The sequence below is a fragment of the Dipteris shenzhenensis genome, chromosome 2 (assembly GCF_047967505.1).
Source record: "Dipteris shenzhenensis isolate YYH24624 ecotype China chromosome 2, Dip_SZ_1.0, whole genome shotgun sequence".
NCBI lineage: Eukaryota > Viridiplantae > Streptophyta > Polypodiopsida > Gleicheniales > Dipteridaceae > Dipteris > Dipteris shenzhenensis.
In genome coordinates, this window is record NC_141597.1 from 42,240,866 (window position 1) to 42,264,564 (window position 23,699).

General features: G+C 41.2%; 1 protein-coding gene across 5 annotated transcripts in view; it reads right to left on the reverse strand.

The window, feature by feature from the left end:
- LOC147904774 (V-type proton ATPase subunit e1-like) overlaps positions 1-8,493 on the reverse strand; it is a 34,369-nt gene extending 25,876 nt beyond the window's left edge. For 2 of the 5 annotated variants that reach the window (XM_087397367.1, XM_087397359.1), the window contains exons 1-2: positions 8,248-8,377; positions 8,043-8,164 (exon numbers count right to left, since the gene is read on the reverse strand). In XM_087397367.1, coding sequence (XP_087253493.1) covers positions 8,043-8,164; positions 8,248-8,361 — 236 coding nt within the window. In that variant the 5' untranslated portion in view covers positions 8,362-8,377. The other 3 variants (XM_087397382.1, XM_087397375.1, XM_087397389.1) reach the window with 3 other exon arrangements.
- Between the last annotated feature and the right edge of the window lie 15,206 nt (positions 8,494-23,699).

Genomic DNA, 23,699 nt, shown 5'->3' on the forward strand with positions numbered 1-23,699 from the left:
AAAGAAGATCAGGTAAGACATGAGTTTCTTAGAGCTTATGAGGATTGATTTTCTACAAATGACTCATTCGAAATGCCTATGGAGAGAGAAGATGATCATGTCATAGACTTGGAGCCACAAGTTTCTTCTACATGTAGAGCCCCTTATAGGATGAAAAGGATAGAAATAGAGGAGGTAGAAAAGAAATGAGGATCTATTACAAAAAGGTCTAGTTCAACCAAGCAGTTCTCCATTTGGAGCACCTGTATTATTGGTCAAAAGAAGATGGGATCATCTCGTATGTGTATAGATTAATGAGCTTTGAATAAACTTACGATTAAGAACCGGTATCCGATTCCAACAGTAAATAATTTGTTAGAAGTGCTCAAAGGTGCTAAAGTTTTTAGTAAGTTGGACTTAAAATCTGGGTATTATCAACCCCAGATAAAAGTTGGAGATGAACATAAGATTGTTTTTCTCACTCTTATGGGACATTATGAATTTTTGGTTATGCCTTTGGCCTAACTAACACCCCGCCCACTTTTAGTAAATTGATGCAAGGTTTTGTGAACCTACTTGGGGAAATCTGTCATAGTCTTCTTTGACGACATTCTAGTTTCTTAATACCTTTGTAAGGCTAGAATATGTCCAATCATACAAATTTAGATTTTTTGTAATCTTTACCCACTCTGATAACACACTTGGAGGCTGCTGACCAGTTTGTTGAGGATATGTCACAAGTTAGTGAGCACGTAAAAGAACATATCAAGAAGGGAAGGGTTCAACAGTCCAAGGCAGCCAATAAGAAGAGAAAAGAAGTTTATTATGAGAAGGATGATTGGGTCTTACTGAAGATTGATAAGAACGATCAAGTCAGTGAAGGGAAGTACAAACGATGTCAAGCTAGCACCAAAGTTTTATGGTCCGTTTCAGATTTCAGAAGCCTTGTATCCAGAAGAAGGGTCATGAGCATATGAGTTAAGATTACCAGCCCACTCGAGTTAAAATTCACATGCAGAATGGCTCAAGAGTTACAAGGTAAGCTAGCTAGCCAGCTCACGGAGGTCCAAGAAAAAGAAAAGAGTTACGAATGCTAAGGATGTGAGGATAGATTGAATTATCAAATCCAAGTGGCGACCATATTGATCAATGGTATGCCAGTCAAAAAATGTATACGTTTATGTAGGGGCTCCGACTAACCTAAATTAGTTAGCAGACCATGCATGAAGTAGGTCTGAAAAGTGATGCACCTTCTATGTACAAAATAAAACTTGTAGACAACTCTAGGGCAAAGTTCTCTGGTGCAATCACGGCTCGAAATAGATGTGCGTGACGTTGTAACCCTGTGTACTTTTTATGTGCTCCCAACTAAGCCAAACAAGGATGCATACCCAATTACATTGGGAAGGCCATGGCTGTGTCAGGTGGGAGTCGTACGAAATTGGGCCACTGGAGAGTTGATTTTGTAGGATGATACAACAAAAGTAAAATACAATTTGAAGAATGGGCAGAAACATATTATAAAGAACGGAGAATGAGAAGATACATCTTCTTACAGTATGATGACTATGTTTCTGACTTAACGGATGTCTAGCACAAGGGAGTCTGCAACTTTCGCTATAGGGCTGTTTGGCTTGACTCTGGATAACAATCAAGACACCTCAAGAAGAGGAGGCTGCCAGTTGCTGAGAGACGAGAAGAATAACTGAAAGTGCTAAATCCACAGTTGGAGGCTTCAGAGAAGGAGGATATCTAGATATGCTTGATGGTTCTTCTCAAGCTTTTTGTCAATTATTACTGGCAGATGTGCAATGTGATAACACTGCAATATGAAATCAAGTGAGAGCCAGAGGCTAAACCAGTGGTTCAAAAACTTAAAAGGTTGGGGGTAATACAAGAAGAAGTGCTAAACTAGGAGATAAGCATGCTCTTATCTGCAAGTTTTATCTTTCCATGAAAAATTCGGACGAGTGTTAGCTATAGTAGTCACACCAAAGCAATGGGGAAGGTTGCAGATTATGTGGATATCCCTTCCTTTCCACAATGAGATTTTAGATTGAGTGACTGGGCATGAAAGGAGAACTGAAAGAAATAAACTCAGTAACCTCAAGTTATGAAGCTGAGATTTTGGCTTTTATACATCGCTTGAAACACAGTCAAGAGATGGGGTTTCAGAAGCCATGTACCTGTGGGGAGTCTCTGCTTTAAATATGCCATATGCAAGGAACTTAGCAGGTCCAGAACAAACACTTGAGCCTTTGCACGAAGAGCCAAAACAGTTGTGCAAACACTTGGAAGTAAGCATTTCTGCACACTACTAGAGAACAAAATGTCCTAGCTGTTCATTAGCTCAGGAAGCCCTCGAAGAAAGAGTTAATGTAATGGTTTTAGAATCAGCGTTGGAGGATTTGCCAGGGAGGAAACCTCGTGAGAAAATGGCTAAGCAAAAGATGTGAAAGTTACTTGTGAAAACAAAACCTTATTGAGTATTGGGGGATTCATTATACAGAATGGCAAAAGATTTAATGTTGCTAAGAGTGATTGGAAAAGCAGAAGCATAGAGAGTGATGGAGGCATGCCATGAAGATATTTGTGGAGGCCATTTTGCATTGTACAGCTAGGAAGGTCTTGGCAGCAGAATACTTTTGTCCAAATATGCATTAAGATATTCAGGAATGGTGTACCACTTGCCATACCTGCCAAGCTTTTGAAAGAAGAGAGTTGAACAGAGACCCACAACACCCTATTCTTGCACTAGGTGAAATGGGTGTCACGATTCTATATACCAATCTCTGCATAATTGGTGATTACAAAATTTTCCTCCCAGCCAACATCTGTAGGACCCCACAAGATCACCTTTGATTGAGTTCAGCAGGTTACTTCTGCAAAGTCCTAGTTCCCAGATGAATCTAGTTTGCCACATGCCCGATTTCTAATCACTTGCCCCTAGGCACAATTCACAAGTAGTAGCACCTAGGCCTTTGGCCTTTAGACTCACCTAGTCACATAATCATCCTCATCGATGATCTTGACATTAAACTTCTCGACCATACCCATAAAGTGCAATCCAAAATACAATACAAAAGTCGGCCTTTTAGCAGTTAATATCAACTGTCCTTCTGAGGTCATGTTATATTGTCTTGAGCATAACATTAGGCCCTTTTGAAAAGTGGGGCTGGATATTGTGGGACCTCTACCATGCTCCCATCATGGAAAATACTAAATCGTAGTTATGTGCTAGGTGGGCTGAAGCTGAAACAGTAGTGAATTGTAGTGCTGTGGCCAACTTCTTGGTACAGAACATTTGCACACGGGTCAGAAGATAGTACAGGATCATGGCCCTGCGTTCAAAGGAGAGATTCTACAGATCTTGCCGTCCAAACTTTCAGTTCAATACAGGTTTTCTTCAACATACTATCCATAATCTAATGGTTTGGTGGAAAAGACCGACGGAACGTTTTGTGGGACCTCTACCATGCTCCCATCATGGAAAATACTAAATAATGTACCAGGTGGGCTGAAGCTAAAGCGGGGATGAATTGTAGTGCTAAGACAGTGGCCACTTCTTGGTACAGAACATTTGCACACGGGTCGGAAGATAGTAAGGGATCATGGACCCGTGTTCAAAGGAGAGATTCTGCAGATCTTGCCATCCTAACTTTCATGTTAATACAGGTTATCTTCAACCTACTATCCATAATGTAATGGTTTGGTGGTTAAGACCAGATCGACAAAAAGAGAAATGAATGGGAGAAATGGTTGCCTACTGCTGTATGGGCCTATCGTATCATACAGAAGATGGCCACATGTTTCACCCAATTCCATTTGGTATAGGGGACAAAAGCTATCTTGCTGATGAAATTGAAATTACCTACTTTGAGGATGGTGATGGAGCATGACACAGATGTGGCAAAGGCATGTATGTTCAGCTAGATACTGCATGAGCAAATTACCTACTTTGAGGATGGCAATGGAGCATGACAAAGATGTGGCAAAGGCATGTGCAGCTAGACTACTTATTTTGTCTAAGCGGCATGAGCAAAGGCAGGAAGCCCTAGATTCAAGTGAACCCTAGCAAAGGATAGTGAAGGCCAGAGTGGATGATAAGTTTCATTCAGAAGGTTATAAGGAGGGAAGATTTGGTTATAAAATATGGTAGCAGGCTTCATCATCGGCTTGATTAAAAGTTTTTGGTAAGATGTGAAAGGCCTTATGTGATCCTTAAGGCCTATGAAAATGGAACATTTGATTCTGAGCAGCTTATATCTAGATGAATCCAAGAACATGCCATAGTGCAGTCTTAATCGCATGATAGTCACTCATAAAGTTGAGAACCATAAACTCCATCATGCATACCAGGGACTAGCTACTATGACATCCCCACTGGCGTCATCAGCGCCCAAGAGTGGATGTAGACCATAGTATAAACATATGCTCTCACACATACAAATCCACACACCGACACATACTTGAGCATCCATTTATACAAAGGTCTTCGTACTAAGTTTCTGTCAGCGCTCTAGAGGTGAAGGGCAGACCCAGCCATGACCAAAGGCTAGCAATAAAGGAGAAGGCTAATAAAAATAAGTCCACAAATCAGCTTAAATGGAAAGGTACTTAGGGAACAAGTTAATAGAGGCTTAAGGCGAGACGAGACATCTAAATGAAAATACTGAAATATGTGCAGCCAGACAAATGAAGATGTGTAGTCCATCCTTTCTGAGGGCTAACTTCCTTGGTCATTACATATGACAGATGTTCCCATTCTTTTCACCAAAGCATAATCCAGAGAGGAGTTTGAAGCTTTCCTTAAAGCTTTAGGCTTGGTTCCTTGTAGTCATCGATCTACTTTCTTATACATGTTCACACTACCACGACAGGGGGATTTGTTGGATATTAAGCAGTGCAGTGTGAACAACCCTTGGGGCACCGGCACTTTTTACCTCCAATTAGGAGAGTTTTTTCCACTATGGTTACGTTAGGTTTAGGTTAAGATGTGTGAGGTACATAACCTCTATCTTCACTTATACTTTTGACTTGGCTATTTCGTAACAAAGCATACTGTACTCAAGTTTTTCCTGCTTGTCCTCTTCCCACAAGAAGTTCTTGACCCTGCACTTCAATATTTGATAGTTGGTACCATCCAAGATCATGGTTTCTGGAAATTGGATGTCCACTATTGATGCCATTTGAATGATCAACAATCTATAATATATTTGCTTATAACTATTCTCAATATGTAAGCTCTCTTCCTTCCAACATGATGCCTTTTCAAACATGTTCCAGTAAGCGACCTTGAAATGCCAATGCGCCTATCTAGAGGATGGTTCGAATAAGATGCTCTGATGTAGAAGACTCTATAATGCACCATTGAAGCCACAGCTGTTGGTACACTGCTCAAACATGGTTCAATTACATGTCGATGGCCTCATATTCACCTCATTCGCAAATGCCTTAGAATGAAGACATGAGTTCAACTCCCAAATCTTTCTGTGAAGTTACTCCTCAAACTTCTCTTCTTTTATTAGAGACTGTCTATTCGAACATGGTTCGAATAAGACTCATGTTTTGTGTGACCAACACATTCAGCAAAACGCCTTTGAAGTTATTTGAATAGGGTTTCAATCTCAAACCCTTTAAGCTTGTTGAACACCTTTATTTAGTTGAAACATCACCTTTGCTCTTTGTTAATGGAACAAGTTTTGGTCTCTGAAACACGATATTGAGAAGATTTGATGAAGCTTTAACCTTTGAACTTGGTGGCTTTGGACGGAAGGCCTTGGAGTAGATGTTTTGTAGTGACTTTGAAGAGGCTTTTGTATTATGAATAGAGGGGCTTAGCAAAATCTCGTAGTGCGAGTAAAATTGTGAGCCCTGTAGGCTTAAAAGAGAGGACTGAGTGACTTAATGTGAAGATTCCTCCAACGTCGTCCTTTCCTTTCATCCTCCAAACGGCATCTTTAAGGAGCTGGATGGAGACCTTCAATACAACCCCGAATATTGCACATGATGTATCAAATGAGCTTGAGGTACCCTTTCCAGAAGCCTCTCGCAGAGAACGCAGCTAATAACAACAGAAGGAGAGCCCCTAGATGCCTATGGAGCTGTCAAACAACTCCAAAAACTTGATAAGTGTTGAGGATCATGAGTTTTTTGTTAATCCCACCTTCTTTCTAGCTTTAGGGATGAAAGGCCCTAGGCCTTGATAGGATCAAGCTTGGATCAAGGACACTTAATCACAGGAATCCATTTGCCTGCATGGTTAGCCTAATAATGTGTCAAGCCCTATAACATGTAGTTTCCCAACACCAGTGAGCAACAAACCTTCCAGATGTGCCATGCAACTATGCTTCCTATCATCTCCAACACTTGTGAGAATCCACTCAAGGCCAACTGATACAGGCCCTCTGCATCAGCTAAGCAAGATAGAGAGGAATCCACTTAATTCTCTGCTCCTACGAGATTGGAGGAGTACCGGTGGAGCAGTCCCAAACATAACATTTCTGATACTCTGCCTCCTGTCAACGCTGAAGGCTGTTTCATGCTGCAGATCACACCCAAAAGTTCAAATGTCTTATGCTCCCAAAGAAATCACACCTGTCTGGACCAAAATCCATGAGTCCATCCTTTTACTTATATGTTGAGGTTTTGTTTCTTGTACGTCGTGGCCTAGAAAATATATCTACTGGGTCCAAATTAAGGCTTGCTCTGATACAAGGAAAATATTAACATGGAAGTCATGAAACCACCCTACCATGATTTTAACATCTGAACAGCAAAGGAAAGATTTGGGAGTGCTGCAGGAGAGAATACCTACCCTGTGAAATTAAAAACGTGGAACACAGATTAAATCAACGTAGAAGAATACGACCAAGGTCCAAACAGGCTGGTACCAAATGTGGCTAATCTACGCCTGATTCATGAGATCCCAGGATTGTGAGGAGCTGTCTAGGAGCTGCTTCGCACAGAAGAACGTTCAGGGATGGCGTCAGGAACTCCCCAACCTATAGCCCAGGGCCCTACCTAGAACATGCCAATTCATAGAAGAGATTGGCATTCATGTTAACCAGTAAAAGAAGCCTACCAACTCATCCAGCTAGAAAGTCGGTTATGCCAGTCATGTCATTGGAATCAGTTCCATAAGAGGCCATAAGAGAAGTTGAACGTGTGATAGGTATGGTAAAGCATAGATGATGTTACTATGGGCAATGATGTTGCGATTAGCATGATGGTCAAGGCGTAAATATTTCTTACTACTGAAGGTAAATTGGGCATTGTTTGAATGGACATGTTTACATCATTATGTAGAACAATCGAGAGGGCTCTTGCTTAGTGGATGACAGGAGTGCTGTCGAACCTACTCTCCAAAAAAGTGGTCTTGTACGTGGTAAGTTAGAGAAAATACATCTTACGTAGTGGGGCCACTTTATTACCAGGTCTGAGTTGGTGCTAGTGAATATTTGTACGGACAGAGCATCCGACTGGATGGACTTATCTAATAAAAAAGGATGGGGTTTCGCCCATACTCTTAGGAATGTTCTCCAAATAGATTGAGGCACAGATTTTAAAAAACAATTTTACAGTCTCAGGTTGTCTTTGCGGATCAGCTTCACAAATTACAAGTCGAATTTGGATCACAAACTGGTTGTATGAGACAACTTGCATATACCGAAATGTTGACAAAACTGCTTTGAGGATCTAAACAGTCCAACCCTTGGGCAGCATATCTAAGATTGCTTCTACACCAGTAACAGGTTGGCATTAGAGGAGCTGGTTTGTTCACCGTATACAGCTCTACACCTATTCAGCTTCAGATACCCATGAAGGACTACAAAGGAGGTTCCACCTATGAGAAAATGGAGTAAATAAGCTTGGGTTTGAGACGATCCAATGGATGGATGCCCAGAAAGCTCATATCGTGCAAAATATTCCCAGGGTGCTACAAAAACTTTTCCTGGGTCCAACTGAATGCGAGTATGTACTAGTGAACATAGACGAAAGCTAGGGGACGAGTACAAAATTCATGCGAGAAGCATTTTTGCGGGGCAAAAGAGAAGACGTACAAATTTGTGGAAGGGCCCTTGTTGTAAGTGACCAAGACGCAAATGGAGCCGAGGAATGCGACTCCGATGTAGCCGAGGGTGATGATGAGGAAAACGAAAGGGGCGCCCATGGATGAAGCTACCTGAAAATGAAGACAAGGGGTGAGGGGGAGGGGGACGGCTATGTCAACAGAGCTTGCAGCAGCAGCAGCAGCAGCAACAGCACCAACAGCCGTGCTTTCCAAGTGTACTTGTTAATAGTCAAATTCTCCAATCTGAGTTTTCTTCCACGTGTCAAATTCTCATCAAGCGTTAACTCACCCGTGAGCCACCTTTTCATACCCCGTGCCGCTCGCGTGATTTATCGTCCTTTTCATACAACATATCACATGGAAATAACGTTCACATTCCTTCTTATAGCTTACGAGTAACCTCACCCGTCTACGACAAGGTAGAGACCCGCTCCGCTGGGTCTCAAAGTTGCTATCATAGATTGCCTGATTGCCTTTAATGAAATTTAGGGTTTCATTTATAGGACTCAAACTTTGCGGAATTTTAAGAAAATTTAGAAAAAACATATACACACATACCAAAACACACACACACACAAATTCTCTGTCTCTCTCTCTCTCTCTCTCTCTCTCTCTCGTTTATATATATAAATAGATATAAATATTATAAATATATAAATAGGCTTTTTATATAAGTTTGTATAAAGATAAAAGTAAATATATGTGGATATAAATATAAATATAAATAAATATTTAAATATACTCTCTCTCTCTCTCTCTCTCTCTCTCTCTCTCTCATTTGTAGTAAATAAATATAAATTTAAATACATAAATATATATATGTGTGTGTGTATTTATTTATTTGTATATATATATATATATATATATCGTTTGTATATAAGAATGTATAAATGTAAATATACTCTCTCTCTCTCTCTCTCTCTCTCTCTCTCTCTCTCTCTCTCTCAGGATTGCCTTGGGCCAGCTCAGGGTATCTTCCCACAGATTAGACGTTGACGCCGGCAGGATGCGTCGTACAGCTACCGGACATAGACCCAGGCGAGAGACTAGGATATGCCCTTGTTGCACTATGGGGGAGGTGGAGACTGAGGAGCACTTTGTTTGCAGATGCCCTTTATATTATGAGATCCGTGGCAGATTTCACTGTTTATTTGGGCACGGATTTGGACCTCTCTCTCGGATTATGGAGTATGAGGATCAGTATTGCTTAGCGTTGTTCATCAGGGAGATCACCAGATACAAAGAGAGATTCCTCAGAGAGCACCGTCGCATCCCTGCCAGAGACCTGGTTATTCATGAGGAGCAGGACGAGGCGTAGGACCATGAGCACAGAGATAGCCCAGCTTGCCAGAGAGCACCGATGGTTCCACCCCGAGGATGTACATATGACATGATCCGGCAGCACCGCAGGATGATCTTACACAGAGGCCGTACCCGTCGCTTTATTTCTAGACGACGGAGGATGATGGCAGATTTTCAGAGGAGATTGCTCCATGGAGACTTGGCACCGCCAGCAGCCGCCCAGATCTTCACACTCATGGCAGGAGGCATGGTCGATGGCCATGACTTCCATCATTTCTTTGGATCACAGACCCCTTAGGGAAGACGATGTTCCTCATATTTCATATTTTACATTTTGTATCTAGGCATTTTTGGTACTCTATTTCATTTCATTTTGTATCTAGGATTTTTGTAGCCATTTTTGGCATCTTAGCTGTATTACGATGAGGCCACCTAGTTGGCACATCGTTGATGATGTATTTTCCTTTCGGATGATTTTGTGTCCCATAGGCCATGTATGGCCTTCCGTGGACCTTTAATAAAATTTCTTTCTTTCTTTCTTTCTCTCTCTCTCGGTTTACAATGTCTCTTGACTATGTCATGCTGACAGATTGTGGTGAGTCTTCATGCTATACATATGCTATGTCTCGAGATGACAAGCATAAGTGGGAGAAGGCCATAAGTCAGAGATGGACTCCTTGATAAAGAATGCAACTTGGGATTTGGTTTCATTTCCCAAAGGCAAGCATGCATTGCCATGCAAATGGGTGTACAAGTTGAAGATATCTCTAGCAGATGCATTGCCTAAGTATAAGGCAAGATTGATTGCCAAGGGTTTTAAGCAGGAGAAGGGCATTGATTTTGATGAGATATTCTCACCAGTGGTGAAGATGACTACCCTTCGTACAGTGCTTGCATTGGTTGCTAGAGAGGATATGGAGCTGGTCCAAATGGATGTCAAGACAGCTTTCTTGCATGGGGATCTTCATGAGGACATCTATATCCAATAGTTAGCGAGGTTTGTTGTGCAGGGCAAGGAACGGATGGTATGCAAACTTCATAAGAGCCTTTATGGGTTGAAGCAAGCTCCACAGGAGTGGTACCATAATTTTGATGCTTTTATGCGATCCCAAGGATATACAAGGAGTGAGAAAGATCATTGCCTCTACACTAAGAAGTCCTTGGATGGTAGCCTTTTGATATTGATTCTATATGTGGATGATATTCTGATTCCCGAAAAGTCTACTATGGATGTGGATGCCTTGAAGAAGAGGTTGCATGAGACCTTTGACATGAAAGATTTGGGTAATGCCAGTCACATTCTTGGTATAAGGATTGTCAGGGACAGAAGCAAGAAAGTGCTCTATTTATCACAGAAGGAGTACATTGGCAAGGTCCTTGAGTGTTTCAATATGGAGATACTCCGTTGCCTCCATATGTGAAACTCAACCAAAAGGATAGCTCTAAGTCAAATGATGAGAGGGTTGAGATGGCAAAGAACCCTCATGCATCCGCAGTATTGATGTATGCCATGGTAGCTACACATCCAGATATTGCTTATGCAGTGGGAGTGGTTAGCAGGTATATGGCGAATCCTGGAAAGAAGCATTGGGACGCAATGAAGAGTATCTTGAGATACTTGAATGGTACAACAGATAAGTGCATTTGATTTGGGAGGAAGGATACATCTGCTCTTGGTTATGCAGATGCATATTTTGCAGGAAATGTAGACAATAGAAGGTCTACGACAGGATATGTTTCCACATTCACTGGGGGTGCAATTTCATGGATCTCTCATTTGCAGCCATGTACAGCTTTGTCTACCACTGTGGTAGACAAAGCCGCAGCAGCTAGTGAGGCATGCAAGGAACCTATATGGATTACATGTCTAGTGGGAGACTTAGGTATTATAGGAGAGGTTCCAGTTTTGCATTGTGATAGTCAGAGTGCCATCCAGTTGGCACGGAATCCTATTTTTCATGTAAAGACTAAGCATATTGACGTGAAGTATCACTTCATCAGAGAAGCTCGTGAGGACAAGCGCATTAGGCTTGTCAAGGTTCATATAGATGATAACCCTGGAGATCTTCTTACAAAGAGTGTATCCTTTGAGCGCTTGCACACTGTAGAGTGTTGATGGGCATCGGATGACATTAGGATGTCCATTTTCTCCCTTAAAGGCACATTGGACTTTAAGTGGGAGGTTGTTGGGATAAAGGCCAATGGCAACCTGACCCATTTTACTTTGTATCATGGGTATTCTTTATTATGAATATAATGACAATAAGGGTGTAGTCTTGGTTGGACTAGTTAGCACCCACGATACCCTCTCTCTCTCTCTCTCTCTCTCTCTCTCTCTCTCTCTCTCTCCATACCACATAAGGGTGTAGTCTTGGTTGGACTAGTTATTATGAATATAATGACAATAAGGGTGTGGTCTTGGTTGGACTAGTTAGCACCCACCATATCGTCTCTCTCTCTCTCTCTCTCTCTCCGCTTAGACCTCCACTCCATCACTACTACTCTTGAAGCTCTAGTCATGCCTTTCTAAGAGTCATGCCTTGTTTATCTACTTTGTGAGGTTCCTATTTTAGTGTTTTGTGAGAAAACGTGTCTTTGTGTGAAATTTCTAAGTGAATTTTGAAAGAAATCTAGATTGAGGGATGTCAAGGTTGGTTGAATAATTTTTTGACATCTACATATGTTTCTACAATATTTTGTTGTTGTTCCTACAAGCCTTGAAGCTCAGTCTCCTTGCATCACCATCACTAGCAACTCTACTACTATTTACAAGGGTGACCACACACACTCAAATGTAGGTCTACTTGTGAACACTGTTAGGAAATGGCATCAATTTGAGTGACTTTTAGTGTGTTCTAGAGTAGTACTATACTACTTTATATCCTAGAGTGCCATGTGTCACTATGGGACTTATCCCATATACATTTGACACTTGAAGTGCGTGTATGTATCCTATAAAGGCATTGTCCTTTCATTGTCATTTTCATCAAGCATCATGCCTTTCTTGATCATGTAAGTACTTTGCTTAGTTGCATATTTCTCTCTCGCATTATTTCATTTCCATTATGCTTTCCTAGTCTGCTTTTCCTTTCCTTTCCATTCCATTCCTTGCATCTTCATATGGTATCAGAGCTAGACTATCTTCCAAGAGCTTGAGGTAAGAGATTGAGGACATTGAAGCCTCTCTCCCTCATTCCCCTTGGAAGAATAGCTTCTCCAATTCCATCTAGAGCTCTCTTCTCCATGCCATGATCTGCCACCTCTCCTCTCCTTCCTTCAGCTACATCTTTCTGTGACCTACGGATGATGTGATGCTTCTATCCGGATCTGGAAGCAGAATCATGGCTTTGTGTCTTTAGCAAAGTTGTATAGGACCTTGAGTACTACAAATTATGTTTTTACATCATTGCAATCTAAGTTTTCTGTGAAAAGTTACAGCCCTTGCAAGAAGTGACGAAATTTGTTTCTGCGAGCGAATTTTGTTTTGGAGCTCAATGATTTGACAGCCCAAGCATGATGTAGCCAGCTCAACATGGAGCTGTCCATCCTCTTCATCCTTGACCTCTTCTCCAGCCTGCCATTTACTCCTTCTACCTGACATTCTCTTGGAGCTGCTGCCCGCAAGTTGGTGCTCGTATTCTGCCCGCCATTTCTTTCTCTCCTACATCTCCATTGTGCCCGCCATTTTTTTCCTTTTGCCCACGATTTCTTGCTATATAGCGACGTTTACCAGTGTCACTATATAGCGACACTAATATAGCGACCGTTCTTTTTCGACGCTGCTAGCGACGTAAATACCAACCTTTGCGCCTGTCAGAAAAAAACTTTTGTGTAAAAAAGGTCGGTATTTCCGTCAGAAGAGGGCATGTGCCTTGTAGTGCCCTCCACACATGCTGGTCTGGCCCCCTTTCCTCCTCTTCAACTACTAGTCCTCCCTCCCCCATCCCCCCTCCTCCTCACCCTCCCTCTTCTTGCATGCTGCTCCTTCAAGCCTACATCTCCACACCTTCTCCTTCTCTACACTCCTTTAGTCATGGCACCACTCGAGGACGTCTCCAACAAGTACTAGGTTTACTTAGAGTTGGAGGCTGAATATGCAAGCACACATAGTCTAGGATTGAGGGGAGCTTTCAAAATCCACAGTCTTCATTCGCAAGGAAAGAAGCATCTCGACCTTTGGCCATTGTCCCAATCTATGTACCTTTGGATGAGTTTGTTGACACCTTGGATTCTGTGTGCGGTTATGTGGCAAACCATCTATAAATGGAGGTGAAACGGTGTGCCCCCTCTCTTAGAAGAACAAAGGCCAGCATGGCATGCCTCATGCAAGAATCTATCCACATCGTTGAGCACAACGATGTCGATGTCCGCACTGTCCACCCCTATTATGACATTGACCTCGAAAACTGTGGTCGCTCCTTCTTCTGAGGTTGCTAAAAAAAAACATTAGTGGGGCTAAATAGGGCCATAGCAAGCCTTGTTTTGCCCCACTAATGTTTTTTTTTTAGTAATTACAAAAGAATATTTTTTGTTACAAAATTTCCCTTGTGAAAAGGGTGCTACAAAATTGCTCAAACGAGCCGAGCGACAAAAGCATACACATGTCGAAGATATACAACATTGTTTGTTACAAAATTACCCTTTCGAAAAGGGTGATACAAAATCGCTCAAACGAGCTGACATACAAAAGCATATAGATGGCGAAGTATATGCAAATTACTACTAATACTGCTCATCATCATCGTCGTCCTCATCCTCTTCCTCGTTGCGCTGGCCTGATCCTTGGCCCTTGTCGAAGCCGTGTAAGCCTAATCCCTCATCATCATCGCTCACCTCCACTGAAAGACGTTCGAGCTTTGATTCTAAGAGTGAAACCATATTAATTGGAAATTAGATTGGAACTTAAATGATGAGGTGGCCATTGCAGGTACTATTCATAGTCGATGGATGTTTTTTCTCGAGCGATTTATGAAAAGTTTGAAGGGATTTGTAAGACAAAGAGCAAGACCAAAAGCAAGCATGGCAAAGGGATGGCTTGTGCAAGAGTCATTAGTATATATCACAGAGTTTCTTGCATCCATGGATCTCGATATGCCGTAGGCTTGGCATAACAAGGATGACGATCGCATCGTTGTGGCGAGGTTCCCCAAGGAAAAGGGATTGAAAGAAAGATGAGCGAAGAGCAAATGGAGAAATTCAATAAGTTTTGTATCCTCAATAGCAAGGAGATGCAAAAGTAGATTGAGATATATGAAGCAGCCAAAGCAAAAAGAATAGTTGCAAGGAAGAGATTTAGAGTAATTTACAGGCGATCACAACCATATCCACGAGATCTTGCCCTTCTCCCCACTCATATGTCAGTTGATTGGCTACAATTGGCTCTATGTAAAGCTGAATGCGATGGAGAGACAATAAACGAGCACGAGCGAGAGTTATCATCTGGATGTATGATGCATGTAAGTTTCTTACCTCTTGATGTAATTAAGTAATTATTTATGGCAATATACGCTATAAAATAGATGCATCTTCATTGTTTTAATGATGCTCTTTTGCAGTACAAAAAGTACAGTGCATTATGGTTATATGGATGACATTTTCGTGTGGAACGCATCGATTCAAAGAGAGTCATGTATGATTATGGAGTCATGGCTAACTTCACACAAGATAGCCGAGCAAGTGCTTCGGATACCAATCTTCTCTCCTCACAATTGGATTATTATGGAATAATACGCAAAATCTATGAAATTGATTTCAGACGATTTAGTATTTTCATTCTTGATGTAAAATGGTTTAGAACTAATTACAATGGTCCCCATGCAACAGTGAGAAAAGACAGTAGTGGTTTCTTTGCAATAGACTTCACCAAACTTTGGACCGATGAAAGTGATACTTTTGTTCTTCCCGAGCATCATGAGCAGGTGCATACTAATGATTTAATTAATCGAAGCTTTCATTTTTAAAGATCCATTGATACATGTACTTAAGCATAATTTCATATATATAATTGATGGCATTTGGCACCCATCTTCAGTATAGGTGGTTTTTCATCCGGATTGTTCTGATCCAAGATGGTGGTACGTGATCCAAGTTGCACCATGAAGTAAGCAAATTTTTGAAGATAGAGATGTGGATATGGAGATGCCACTACCAATGCCGGATCCAATTGATGCAGATGGATATAGCGAAGAAGATGAAGGTCACAATATGAGCCAAGAGGAAGATGCGCACAATGACATCATACGGGAGGAAGATGGAGATCACGATATTGAGGAAGAAGATGACGATCATCAAGAATCACCACACTTTATTGAAGAAGATGACGATCATCAAGAATCACCACACTTTATTGAAGAAGATGATAAAGTCTTAGGTGAACATATGATGCTAGAGTACGATGATGATATAGGAGATCAACTTGGTATAGAGTTAGAGATAGACTTGTTTGGTGCATTAGACTTGTGAAGCCGTTGATGTAAATGCTCTTCATTGATTTTGTTCATCTCAAACTTGGACATGAATATATGAGCTTCAAACCTTATGTACATGCTCTTGTACTTTTATTCTCTCAAAGGATCAAACATGTATGAAAAGGAAAAAAAAATTGTCATTGGGAAAAACTATCTTTTAAGGTCAGTATGGGAAAAAACACTCTCTGTAAAACGTCGCTATAGGAAACTGTCTTAGTGTCACTATATAATGACCATTCACAAGTTTAATAATTGTCATTATATAGCGACACTTGTCTAAAGTTGCTATATAGTGATACTTAACGAATCTGGCTTTGATTACCGGTGATTAGCACCCCGCACACACTAAACATCGGTGCTTAAGCATCTGAATAGGGCTCGTGTGTAGTAGTGGGGTGAGGAGGAGTAGGCATGGAGGAGGAGGGAGGGAGGAGGGAGGAGCAAGAGGGAGGGGGGAGAAGGAGCAGCGGTGGAGGAGGAGGGAGGGGGAGGGGAGGAGGAGCAGGCATGGAGGAGGGAGGGAGGGGGAGGGTAGGAGGAGTAGGCGTGGAGGAGGGAGGAAGGGAGGGGGAGGAGCACGAAGGGGAAGGAGGGAGTGAGGAGGGGGAGGGGGAGGGGAGGAGAGGGGAGGGGGAGGAGGGAGGAGAGAGGAGGGGGAGGAGGGAGGGAGGGAGGGGGAGGAGGAGGGAGGGGGAGGAGGGAGTGAGGAGGGGGAGTGAGGGAGGGGGAGGGAGGAGGGGGAGGGAGGGAGGGAGGAGAGAGAAGGAGGGAGGGAATTCAAAATTTTAATTGTGAATTTTGAATTTTTTGGTTCCCACCTAGGAGTAAGAGTTGTGTAAGAGGTGTAAGAGGTGGGGTCACTTTTGGGCTTAACCCACCTAGGTGAGGGGGGGTTAGGACTTTTTGGGACCTACCTTGGCCGTTTCATTAGGACTAATCCATTTCTTAATCCATTCCTTATGAGGCCCTTTTGAGACCCCAATTCTCCCCTAATGAATTCGATTTACCATAATAGTGAAAAGTCAATAATTAGACTATTATAGAACAAAAAATTCAACCATGGGACTAGTTTCAAACAATCGCATGAGCTCCAAGACAACCTAGCTTATTGCAACAAAATTTAGTGACTTGCATTGTGTTAAGCATGTGTATGATGTGCTTGTCGAACTGCATTCATCTTGTCACTTCTCTGTAGATGTATCAGAAACTCTCGTGTTGTTGTGCCAGAACAATCTGACTTTGCAATGAATTCCTTTTCTTGCATTCAAGTTGAGCCTATAGAGTCCTCACATCACAATGGGAGCTACATCGCTTCCACTCTGTGGCCAATCACTGGAGGCACATTGATCCTTTTAATTAACAACATCTTTGCCCAAGATGTTTCTTGTTTAATGCATATAGACTCCTCATATTGCAATGGGAGGGTCATTTCTTCCACTCTATAGCTAATCGTTTGAACCACATTGGTCATTCTGGTTGACAACAACTTTGATGTTGTGCACCCAAGCTATTTCTCATTTATTTCAAAATAGCTAATGTCACCCTCTTTGTAGCTAGTTGACCTAAGTTGTGAGAGACTTTCACTTTGTGTAGGCCATCTCTCAAGTTAGAGTGTAAAATCACATGGGCATGTGTCCTCCATGTGTCTCCGAAGGTGTTGATAGAATTGTCACTCTACAAATTGTTTGATGCATGATGAATCTTTTGAAGTGGTCATTGGAATGGTTTGGTGCTACTGTCTCAAACTATCCCATCGATTGTGATACCATAGCTCATGTTCTTTGCTCTAATGGCAATGTTTGAATGCGTGCATCTACCACCGCTACCTGTTGTTGCTTTGCAAGGAGTCTTTTTCTTCACATTGTTTCTTCTACTGTAAACATTGCAAACATGTCTTCCCTACTTCTCTTACAAGCCATGATGAGATGCATATCACCATGGCATTAATGAACTCGTAGAACATGGACCAACTAGCTTGTGAAGCAGCTTAAAAATGGAAGAGGAGGAAGAGAATGAGTCCAACTTACCCATATAAATGAGGAATATAATACCAAATGACAATGTACACTGAATGGAGGTACACTGCATTGTAGTAGACGTAGGGACACAAGGAGACATGAATTTTCACATACCATACTAAAGATTTGCCAGAGTGGGAGGCATGGAAATTTAAAACCCCATGCATGAGATGTGAAATTACATTGGGCCATGTTTTTCCCCTTCAATGGTACATGTCAAGAAATTGGACATACCGATTTTCTCCAAAGTAAGTGCAATTAGCCTAAAATGTTAAGAAAAACAAATAGGCCAAAGGGCATGCCAATCTATTTGATGCCGTGGATTATAAAATGTAATGAACTTGGGCATGCTTATCGACCTTATAGAAAGGAAGTTCATGGAAAAAAAAGCAATGTAAAATGATAAATTGGAATTTTTCAAAGGTCTTGTACATGCATGAACTGAATATTTTCTAATTCATCCATTTTGGGGTTAATAAATACAACAATATGGCCAAATTTGAATGTTTTAAGACCATCATGTACTAGTCCCATAAGTGTGGATTCCATTTCTTCAATCCTTTTTAGTTTTCAACCAATCAAGAAAAAGTTATGGTCCAGTGTGCCCTAGAATATATGTGCATAATTTTGGCACAATATTGGAGGCTCCTTAAACCTTATGACCCAATGTTCTCAATTAGGTCTATTTGTTTGGTTGAGAGGAATCTCAAGTAGCACAATTTTGAATGATTACATGGTTGCATGTATGTGTAGAACAAAATTTTAATGTTTTTGAATACATTGTTGTTAAGGATGCATGCTTGACAACATAGGACTTCAAATGATTTAATAATATCATTCAAAATATTAATGCCATATTTTTATGGTCTTATATTCAACTTTGGAGTGTGTACTATTTCGAGAGATCGATCAAGCTTGTCAAATTTTGTTTAGCAATGCATAAGTTATGGGGCAGGCAATTTACCCATATGGAATATATTCCCTGAGCTTTGCAATAAATGATGGCTACACCCAATCATGCATTGGACTTTTTTGAATAAAGTGTTATGATCTTGAAGTCTTAATGGTTGATTTTCTCTCTCTCTCTCTCTCTCTCTCTGTGTGTCTTAAAATTAAAAAAAATTACCTTTAGTTTTTTCTTAAGAAGAAAAGCATCCAAGTTTGGGATATGTTCCCTCGTTGTAATAGGACTCATTCAAAAGATCTTATAGGATTTCATTAAAATTTTGAAAAAGATATATCACAATAGCCTTAACAAAGAAACTGTCCACCATGAAATTGTGATGTATCATGACTTTGATTTTGTAGAGAAGGGATAAATTAGCATATGAATCCATGATTTGATTGACTACAAATGAGAAATACAAGAAACAATATGGGTAATCACCCAGGTGCCTAGATGCCTAGGTGTCCAAACTAGGTGCCTAGGTGAAACACTATGTTGGGATTATGTTCAAACACAAACATGAACATTTGTAAAAAAGATGAATGATGAAGGAAACATTGTAAAATATATTATCATGTGAGAGAAAATACAAGTACAAATGATCATCTTCAAAACAAATGGATCCATTAAAAAAGGAAGATGTCTATATAAAAAAGGAACATGTGAAAGAAGATAGTGTGATGGATCCAAAAAATTGTGAAGAAGTAGCATGAGGTTCCAAAGGAGAAAAATCTAGATGGAAGGACAACGACCATCTATAATGTAAAGAAGCTTGAGCACTAAGGGAGATTGTTTGAGGGACATATCTGCAAAGGCAATCGAATAGTACACAAGCCTACCTTGAAAATGAATAACCACCAAGGTGACTAGAATGAAGACTATTGTGGTTGCAAAGGTGAACATTCAATATGGAGCAAAAAGATTATCTATAATGTAGAGATTGAGCAATGACCACGGGGGGGAGGGGGTTGATCTTGGAGGAGGACATGGAAGCATGAAAAAGACAAAATGGCTTGAAAAAATGTTATTTTAGTTTTAGCCTTATGGATAAAGGAGAGATCAAAAAATTTCCAAAATTAGTACAAGCAAGCCATTTAATTTTTAAATTATATACAACCATATATAAGTATGTTTTTTTTTCATTTTATAATGTCGTACTATCATTCTTCAAGTTTCTAGAAGTCATGTTTTTTAAAGTTCAAAAACTAGTGATTATGACATGAAGCAGGATTAAGGATTTAAGGGTAACTAATTACTTAACCTCATTACAAAGGATATAGATTTCTTTTAGTGAACAAAAGAATTACACATTTCTTAGAGGAGAAAGGGGGATATGCACACAACTTAGAACCATTTCAAATATGTAATACCTTTGAGCCGCTCACTTCACTTTATGCTTTTTAAAACAATAGAAGTAGCATGATTTAAAGACTTTTGTTTGTTGCCAACACAATGTTGCACTGTTAGGCAAAGTGTATTGGCATCTAGCAAGAATCTATCAAGTGGCCCTACTAGTAGGTAAACCTTAAGAGAAGGGAGAGAGAAGGGCACATTCCCTTAAAAGTTAAATAGAATTCTATGGGATTAATAAGTGTTATTTAACTTCTATCTTTGCCCTATAGAACGGAGTTGATCCACTTGGCAAGGCATGTACTATATTTGACACCTTGTGATAATGAAAAAGTGTGGTATTGCACCTAACTTGGACTAGCTTGAACATTGTATTTAAATGTGAGGTGAGTGTCAAGTATTCTCAAATGTTAATTGTCCACTTGGCTATTAATGAAATACCATCATCCTCTTTATCAGGGTGGCATTTGGGGGGGGACGTGCTGTTGATTTTTATATTAATATTCACCTTTGATTGCCTTTTTCTTCATGCGAAGGGAATGAGCTTCAAAGACACATGTACTTATTTGATCTCTTTGTTCTTGTATGAGTGATGACAGGATTAAGTCTGGATGTAATACAAATAAGGAGCAAATAAGAGACAAAGTCCATGGGTTTAACTGGCTTGTGCATTGCTGCATTTGCACCCTTTTTATAAAAAAAATTAACACACCCAACCATGGTCCCATCAAGGAGCACACTGCCTAGGACCTATGCCTTCTCTGCAAGATGCGAATGAAGGCAATTGCTTGGGTAGGTAGGTACCCTACTACTTGTGGTGTTGCACCTAGATGCATTTGCACTTAGCACTAAAGACTTGCGTATACACGTCACCTAATTTTATTGTACTTAAAGGCTCACATTGTGTTTTGGGACGCCATACAACCCTCTAAAGAAAAACCTGCAAATTTATGTAAAAGACGTTTAATTATATAAGCTTTGGAGGCTCATTGAATGTTGTACATGGAGATCCGGAGAAAAATGCACTTATTACCACTAAAGATTCATCAAGTCAATGATAGCTTCAGAGCATGGGATGGGATGGGATGTTCCAGAGTTCTGTTTGGAGTGGGGAGGTATGGGATTTGATAAATGCAATTTTCTCAAAGTGGGAATTGAAATTAAGGGGCAAACAAAAGTATTGCCTAAAGGAAGCAAGAAGGACACCCAGACGATTTACTAGAGGAGATTCAAGCCACAGCATGGAAGAGCATGCAAGGAATAAAGGATGAAACTCTTATCATTGGTAGAGTTGTATCGTGTGATCTCTCTCTCTCTTAGAAATGGGCAATGAGTTGACGGACGTAAAGCGATCTACAACGAGTGGCCCAATGGCCATTGTTCAAATGAAAACAAGCTGCGATGATTGGTCTTGAATGAGGACAAGTGAACCGAGCCAGACGTGCCTGTAAAAAGCTTTCTGGAAAAGCGATGTAATCTGAGAAAGAGCATGCGCAGCAGCTAAAAGTATCTACTTACAGGAATATTTTGGCTTGTTGGCTGACGCATTTGCAGATTGTGGTCGAAGGTCTCGTGAACTGAGGATGGATTGACGCAACGAATTTGGAACTCTTTCTGTCTGGTAGCGGTTCGACAGGCAGACCTGATGAGTCCGTGGACAAGCGACCTTTCTGCGAGGAGCTGCGAAAGCAGATAAGGGAGAGCATTCACGAGGAAGAGCACCTTGGGCCAGATTATAAAGCTGCAGCGGCACGCCGATTCCAACAACTTTCCCATTTCAGAAGTCGTCTCAAGTGCCGGGGCAGCAGGCAGATATCCACAAGTACCACTACGTTTGAACTTCGGAGAGAAAGACCGCACGAGGTGCCTTTCCCTATGGCACGGACTATGGATCCACCTCCCCAAATGCCATCGAACTATGTGAACTTACTCATGTGATGTATGAGTACCCTTCTTCACAGGCTACCTAATGGCTGAACTTTTTTTTAGGCGTACGCCAAGGCTCGCAAATACGCTAGGAGCCCTGGCAATGCTAGGCATAAAGTAGCAGCCGTCCCCACGATTGAAGAGCGTAGATCTATCGCTGAACTCAATAAGCTTTTATTCCTGTATTTTTCTTAAAAAGAAACAAGCCTCGTAATGCCCGAGTGGAGAGGAAGAAATTTTGTCTCCAGCGGAGAAGGTTGGCATATTTGCCATCGCGGGAACTCACTTTTTAAATCGCAACTTTCAATTTACATCTTCAATGTCCTTAGGGGAATGACACGGGTAAAAATTCAGCAAAAGAGGTTTGACGGGAGGCCCAGCCCATCTTCCACTATATAGCTCCAGGTCTGACGGTAACTTTCGAGGATTTTCCAGCGAGGATGGTGACCTCCTAAGTGATGTAGACGTGCCGGATTTGGAGTCGAATGATAAGCTTTAAATATAGCCGACCGCCAACCTTGACGAGCATGGCAACATTTTTTAATTTTGGTCCTTGGCCAAAAATCATTTAAATCTAGAACTTCAAATCATCACATTAAGTAGACCTTCATTGATATATGCACCTTAGTGAAGGTCCATTATTTAACTTCATATTGATTAACGTAACCTACAAAAACCAAGAACTAAACCTAAGAGAACCTAAACTAACGTATCCTAAACAAGCATAACGCAAACTAATGTAACTTACCATAACCAAACCTAACATAGCCTAAACTAACAAATGGGGGTGCTTAGAGGGGCAAGGGGGAGAGGAGGGAGGACGGAGCTCTGAGAGGGACAAGGTACTAAGAGGGGGGAGGAGAGAGCCAGGGGGAGCGAAGGGGAATGGAGGGGAAGGCTGACGAGCTGAGAGGGGAAGAGGGGGAGGGGGTAGGGGAGAGACTAATAGGCTAGAAGAGGGAGAGAGAGAGAGGGAGAGAGGGGAGGTCACGGGTAGAGGGGAAGAGAGGGACATGTGGGGAAGGGGGGGAGAGAAAGGTGGGGGAGAAGGAAGATAGAGAAGGGCGAGAAGGGAGAGGGGTGAGGGGTGAGTGAAGGTCACCGCCAGAGGGGAGGGGAGAAGGGGAGGGGAGGGAGAAGGAGAGTGGAGGTCATAGCCTAGGGGGACGGGAAGGTGAAAATATGTACTGAAAATAAGAAACAAAAACGTATAGATGCATAAGGCAAGACAACCTTACCCATTTGAAGCCAAATCTAAACTTTATAGCCATGCCTACATCCTTTGTGATCTTGTCCTTGTACAATTGCAATGTCATCGGTTCTATGCTACAATCCATATCTTGAAGTTGTGGTGGTACAGTGCTTTGAAGATGGCCTTATCTTAATACCATCCTTGGAGCAATGTATCTTGCATTATACCAATACACATTTATCTTTTGCAAAGTGGAAGACTTCTCTCCATTGCATTTATTTGTTTATAGCTTAAATCCTTATGAGTGGCAATGAACTTACCTATGAAAGATTCCATTGGTTTCCATTCCTCTTCAAAGGAAATACATTAGTATGAATAGGAGGTGCTGTAGGGTGCTATAGCCACGAAATCAAAAAATGGAGAGAGCAATAGTTTCACTAGAGCA